Consider the following 6,535-nt stretch of genomic DNA (forward strand, 5'->3'; position numbering starts at 1 on the left):
AATACACATTAGATGTAGGCCGCACGTGTGAATTGGTCTGGTTCTATGACACAACGGGCAAGCCAACAGATAGGTCGTTCTAGCGTCCGGTCCAATAAATTGGCTGATCAACTCACTCGTCGCGCCGACTGCTTGCTCCTATATGGGCTGGAGTTAGTAGGCTCAGTTTGGACTGAGTAAAAGAGTGAGTGCTCACATAGATTTAGGGACCGGTAGCTTTTTAACGGCCTGGTTAGTATTTCACGCCACATGCCAAGCCAAGTGCCTGGTAAGAGAACTTTCGATGCCCTGACCGTCGCCCTGGGTGCCTAGGGCCCATCTCCGCTCCGCCCCGCCCTAACAAAGGGGCAAGGGCTTGTTTGAAACTGCATGCACGTGCAGCGTCAACTCCAGCCCAACTCAAATAACATGCTCGTCATTTTCGACCCATATACACCCTCACCCCCACTCACATATCGTGCTCGATGTTTCCCGCCAAATATCAACATTTTCCTTCCTCCCACGTACAATATTCAAACAAAAGGCACATACCAGTGTTCCAATGAAAGGGGTAAGGCCTTTCTGAAACCAAACCCGGCCCCACTCAATTATCATGCTAGCCCTTCCTGTTCGTACATCAATCCCACTCCTTCCCCATGCACGTACCGTGCTCTCCATTTCCCGCCCATATATCAACATCTCCCCTCCCTCGCATATCAATGTTCTGACGAAAGGGGCAAGTCATGTACCCCACTCAAATATCATGCTCATAGTTTCCCGCTCGTATGTCATCCCCTTCCTCCCTGCTTATATATCATGCCCGTCATTTCCCACCTATTCATCAACGTTTCCCCTCCCCCGCGCATTATGTTCCGGCAAAGGGGTAAGGCATGTCTGAAACTGTCTGAACACACCTCGTATGCATATACATCAGCCCCCCGCCCAAATACCATGCTCGTAGTTTCCCTCCCATATATCATCCCCCCTCCCAATCACATAGCATGCTCCCCATTTTCACCATGATGCAAAACTCCAGCAGCCCTTGGACAGGACTACCCAGTAGAATCAGGACCAAACTGCCACATTTTTTTTGATGGAGGACCAAACTGCCACTTCCAACCTCTGGGCAAAAGCTTCACTCAATTGGAAATCCTCAGAACTTGAGGACACTCTCCGCGAAACCACCACCATTTCCTCCTATAAAATCCCCCCAAGACCCCATCTCTCGAACAGTGTGTTCACAGGAACAACAATTCGGTCCAGAAATAGTAGTCCCTAACAGCACCCTGTCCCTGGCCCCCTCCCGTTTGAATCACCCTCCCCTCGGCCGCTTCCCCATTTCGCTGTCGTCCACTGCCAGTGCCAGCCAGGTGAGAAGGCCATGAGTAGCTCGCGCTCTCGGGCGGCTGTGGTGGCCGAGGGTAATGCCAAGACGGCAGCGAGGGAGTGGGTCGGGTGGGAGGAGGAGGTCGTGCTGGGGGACGACGACGGTGAGGAGCGCAAGGTGTGCTACTACCTCCTCTGCGCGGCTCCCCAGGACAGCGGTAAGAGCCAGAGGGATCTGGCGTTGGTGGGTAAGTACTGGGGACCTGGGAACATAGCCTACTCGGCGGACGTGCAGTTTCTGCTGTCCCTCGACACGGCGCTGGAGTCTGGGTCGGCATCCGCTACGGTGGAGGCGCTGGCGTCGGAGATCACCGAGCTCAGGTGGAAGTCCAGGAGGGAGATCATGGACTGGCTCACCTCGCTCGTCTCAGGTATCACGTGCTCCTTTTTTTTCCATGCCCTAGCGGTGAATTTTTCTGGTCGTTTTAGTGCCATGTGATTAAGCTGATGGATCAGGCCGCTAGAATTCCCATCATGCATCTCCGATGATCGATCTGATCATGTTTGGTTAGTGTTTAGTAGGGGTTTATGTCTTGAGCACAAGATCCGTTCTTATTCTATTTTCTTGTGTTGCTAATGTTTGGATCTGAATGTTTAGGAGGTCTGTAGCGTCAATACACACGCTGCTCCTACGTCCAGCCAGATCGTCAGTTTGTTCTGTTATTTCATCACGTTTTTGTTCGGTGCAGGATTCAGTACAAGCTAGGGATGATATCCACGACCATCTTGCAGTGCTCTCCTTCTATCCCCTTCCTTTATGAGCACTACTCAGGGATATCTTTTGTCTAATCTAATAGATCTACTCCTTTTTGTCAAGATGATGACAACTTATTGTTAGATATCTTTTCTCTAATTTTATATATAGATCTGCTCCTTTTCTCATGTATCGCCCTATATATCTTCTATCTTGGCTTGTTCCTGATGTATATGTTTGGTTTGCTAGATCTGGTTTATGCGTTTCTTTCCTTTTGTGTTTGGTTAACTTTTTTAGATTAATTAGTGTTTGGTTAACTTATGTGTTTCCTCTTGTGTTAGTCTTGTGAGGCCAATATGATGTGGATAGAAATCGACTAACTTGCCCCATTGCTGTCGTCTTTGTAGATCCTCCGTATGGAGCCTTTGGATTGACTTGTCCCGACCATCATGATGGTGGTAGCGCTGCATCTAAGGTACATACGATCTTACAAGCCGTCTTCTTGAGAAATGCTTCCTCTCAACGAAATTAACGCCGGCTGTTCATTCAGGGTATCCTCGCTGCTTTTGGGGAAAACAAAGAAGGGTTCACATGGATATGCAAACTACCCCATCTTGATCAACGTCGGAAGCATTACAAATCCTTTTGGCGAGGGAGACTGAGAATTTCGGTGCGTGTTCATCGACTTACCCCTTGTTTTCTTGTTTTGTTTTCACAGTCACACACGGACAGGTCTATATATCTTGGTTTACAACTTTACATCTGTATGTCTTTGTAGGTTTATGATTTTGTGTTCATCAAGAGTGAAGGGAGAGAGAGCCATGTTGCCTATGTGGAAGACATGTACGAAGATGCCAGCGAGAAGAAGATGGTGGTGGCACGATGGTTCGAGGAACAAGACGGTGAGCACGGTGCTGTATTGCCCGCCGATCTTTATTGCAGGGAGATCTTCTTTGGCTATGTACTGCAAGATCTGAGGGTTGAAGTTGTGGAGGCAGTGGCCCCGGTCCTGAATCCAGAGCACTTTGAGATGTTCAAGAAAAAATATGGAGGGCGCAGTAGCTGGCAGCCCTTTGTATGCCGTCGGCAGATCGAGAATGACACAGTCGGGCCCTTTGACATTGCGCAGCAGCTGCAAGGATATGCAAACCAGGAGATTGTAAAGGCAATTGTTGCCTCATCCTCGTCGACGGTGGTGCAGGTCAAGCCACCTAATAGCAACAAAGGTAAAGCTGCCACTACTCGCCTGGCCGCCGAGAACCATGCTGGTTCTTCTAGTGCTGCCATTATCGGTAACAAAACCATGGAGAAACAGAAGGCCCCTCCATCTCCATGTAGTGCAACTCCTTCAAGCTCTGTTGTTGGTGACAAGGCCATGGAGAAGCAGAAGCCCCCTCCATGCAGTGCAACTGCTTCCAGCTTTGTTTTCGTTGACAAAACCATGGAGAAGCAGAAGCAGAAGCAGAAGCCCCCTTCATGCAGCGCAACTCCTTCCAGCTCTGTTATTGGTGAAAAAACCATGGAGAAGCAGAAGCCACCTCCATGCAGTGCAACTCCTTCATGCACTGTTATCGGTGACAAAACCATGGATAAGAAGAAGAAGCAGAAGCCACCTCCATGCAGTGCAACTCCTTCATGCACTGTTATCGGTGACAAAACCATGGAGAAGAAGAAGAAGCAGAAGCCACCTCCATGCAGTGCAACTCCTTCAAGCACTGTTATCGGTGACAAAACCATGGAGAAGAAGAAGAAGCAGAAGGCCCCTCCATGCAGCGCAACTCCTTCAAGCGCTGTTATTGGTGAGAAAACAATGGAGAAGAAGAAGAAGCGGAAGGCCCCTCCATGCAGCGCAACTCTTTCAAGCGCTGTTATTGGTGAGAAAACCATGGAAAAGCAGAAGCCCCCTCCATGCAGCGCAACTGCTTCCAGCACTACTGTTATCGGTGACAAAACCATGGAGAAGCAGAAGCCCCCTGCATGCCGCGCAACTCCTTCCAGTTCCAGCGCTGTTATGGGCGACAAAGCCATGGAGAAGCAGAAGCAGAAGGAGATGCCCCCTCCATGCAGCGCAACACAACACAGTGTCACCAATGGCCAGACCGTCGAAAGCAGTGTCGTTCCCCGCAGCGTGGTGAACTGTCAGACCACCGCGCAGAATCAGCCGCCCCCGAGTGATACTGGTAACGCAGCAGCCAGTGATGCGTCAACCATGGTGAACCCTGCTGAGAAGATGCTCCAGCCCGGCAGCCGTCTTGAAGCCCTGAGCCAAGACAGCAGCGTGAGGGGCTGTTGGTTCAAATGCGTGGTAGTCAAGAGGAACGAGCAAAATAACACGATCTGGGTGCGGTACCAAGACCTTCGAAAACCCGAGGGCAAAGGGCAGCTCAAGGTTGGTCCTGCTTCCTCTTCTTGCTCTGGTATATATCTTGCATGTGTTGACGATGATGATGATGTATGTGCTCAACCGGAATTTCCTTGTTTTGCAGGAATGGCTCAAAGTTGCAAGAACTGCGGAGCCTGACCGCCTGGGCATACGCCTAGCCAAAAGGGCCATGCTCCGCCCACAGCTCCCATCACACTACAGGAAGATCGAGTCTCCGGTGGATGTCGGGGTCATCGTCGACGCGCAGCTGAACGGCGGATGGTGGGAGGGGATCGTGCTGCAGCAGGAGACTGCTGGCCACGTCAAAGTTTATCTCCAAGGTGAGCTAGCCGGCTTTGAGCTCTCTTGTAATGGTAGTATATATTCGGTTAATTAGTACGGAGTACTTATTAGAACACTGGACTGGAGCTCTGCCTCATGCATGCTTGCTTGCTGAAATTTCCAGGGGAGGGGAGACTCGTGGAGTTCAAAGTGGACTCTCTGCGGAAGTCGTTTGAGTGGCGTGAGGAGCAGTGGATGCCTCTGGATGCAAGAACAGATGTTGCAGCCAAGATAACCCTTGACCTGAAGAAGAAGAAGAAGGCGGCCGCGGCCGCGCCAAGCCCAGCAGGACTGCTGCTGCAACCTCAGGAGGACGGATCTGCAAGCTCTGTTCCTCCACGGAAGAGGATCCTGGAACTGGATCACTCTTTCGAGGAAGAAAGGCTGCAGGATGGAAAGGGCAAGGGTCCTGCTGATGAACCTGCCAAGACAGTTCCAGACAAGGGGGGTGCTGGAGATGGCATGTCCCGTGGCGGCGGCTCAGCTGGTGCCAAGCGCTGCCGGGTTGATCCTGCAAACTCTGACGGCCTCAACTGCGCTGAATGCAAGGGCAAGGCTGGGAAATCTTCTGGCGTCAAGAAAATGGGGTCTTCGGAGGGCAGCGGCAGCCAGGGAGGCGCCAGTGGCTCTGCCTCCAGTGGAGGCGCTGCGCCGGTGAAGCCAGCAGTGCCCATGCAGGAGATATGCGTCACCAACGCAGAGGCTCCTGTCGTCGCCATGGACGAATCGGAGGTGATCGATCTCACCATGTATGACTGAAGCTGGTAGCAGGATGTGATGAAGTCTCTCTGGCCTCAACTTTCCATTCATGAACCGCTGTTTAATTTCTCAAACATTTCGTGCATTCGCTTATCGCGTTTGTGCGTGCTTTTCATTACCATTCTAGGCACATAGTTGTTTGTGCTTTCTGAACTTCAAATAAAAGGAGACATTCGTCATATGTTTTGCTCCTCATGTTTGGTGTCTGTCTAGTTGTCAGAAATTCTTGTTTTTTCAACCAAAAAAGAATCTTGTGTTTTGCTCCTCGTGTTTGGTCTCTGTCAACTACTCCCTCGGTAAACTAATATAAGATTGTTTAGATCACTTTTAATGATCTAAACACTCTTATATTAGTTTGCGGAGGGAGTACTTGTCGGAATTCTTGTTTTTTCAGCTCAAAAGAAAATCTTATTTTTTCAGCTCAAAAAAAAAAATCTTGTTTTTCTTCTTCTTCCTGGAGTACACCGAGCGGTGTATCTATCATCATGCATCCAGAGGAGGAGAAAGCCAGGCAGGTTGTTGGCTTGGTGGTTCAGACTGCCCCCCAAACTGGCCCAGGAACCTGATCCTGCCCAAACATGCTGCAGGTCGTGACCAGTTCTCACTGTCTGGACACCAAATTCTAGTCTTACTACGGAGTACTTCACTGGGTCGCCGCTTTCCTTGCTGCATATTAATCTCCTCGTGAAACTGGCAGGCTAAAACTAGCCGGCCACATAATCTGGCAGGGTAAAACTTATTCTGAGACGGAGGGAGTAGAAGAGAAGAATGGCATTAGTGAGATCAAATTCCAGCAATTTTGCGCCTCATAGGCTACGCTGGTAAATTTTGGATACACCAAACAACATTGTTTTCTGAGTTAAAAAAAAACATTGTTTTCTGAGTTTAAAGTGCAAATTTCTACTCCCTCGGACCGGAATTACTTGTCGTGAAAATGGATGTATCTAAAACTAAAATACGTCTAGATATATCCATTTCCTCGACAAGTATTTCCGAACGGAGGGAGTACTTCT

General features: G+C 49.8%; 1 protein-coding gene across 1 annotated transcript; it reads left to right on the forward strand.

Annotated features, from left to right (window-relative positions):
• Positions 1-976: 976 nt before the first annotated feature.
• LOC123116154 (uncharacterized) lies at positions 977-5,632 on the forward strand. The gene is made up of 6 exons (XM_044537152.1): positions 977-1,736; positions 2,467-2,534; positions 2,610-2,729; positions 2,838-4,448; positions 4,546-4,762; positions 4,888-5,632. Exons 1-6 carry the CDS (start codon positions 1,361-1,363, stop codon positions 5,520-5,522), a joined length of 3,027 nt encoding a protein of 1,008 aa, XP_044393087.1. The 5' UTR covers positions 977-1,360; the 3' UTR covers positions 5,523-5,632.
• Positions 5,633-6,535: the final 903 nt, after the last annotated feature.

The sequence above is a fragment of the Triticum aestivum genome, chromosome 5B (genome assembly GCF_018294505.1).
Source record: "Triticum aestivum cultivar Chinese Spring chromosome 5B, IWGSC CS RefSeq v2.1, whole genome shotgun sequence".
Lineage (NCBI taxonomy): Eukaryota > Viridiplantae > Streptophyta > Magnoliopsida > Poales > Poaceae > Triticum > Triticum aestivum.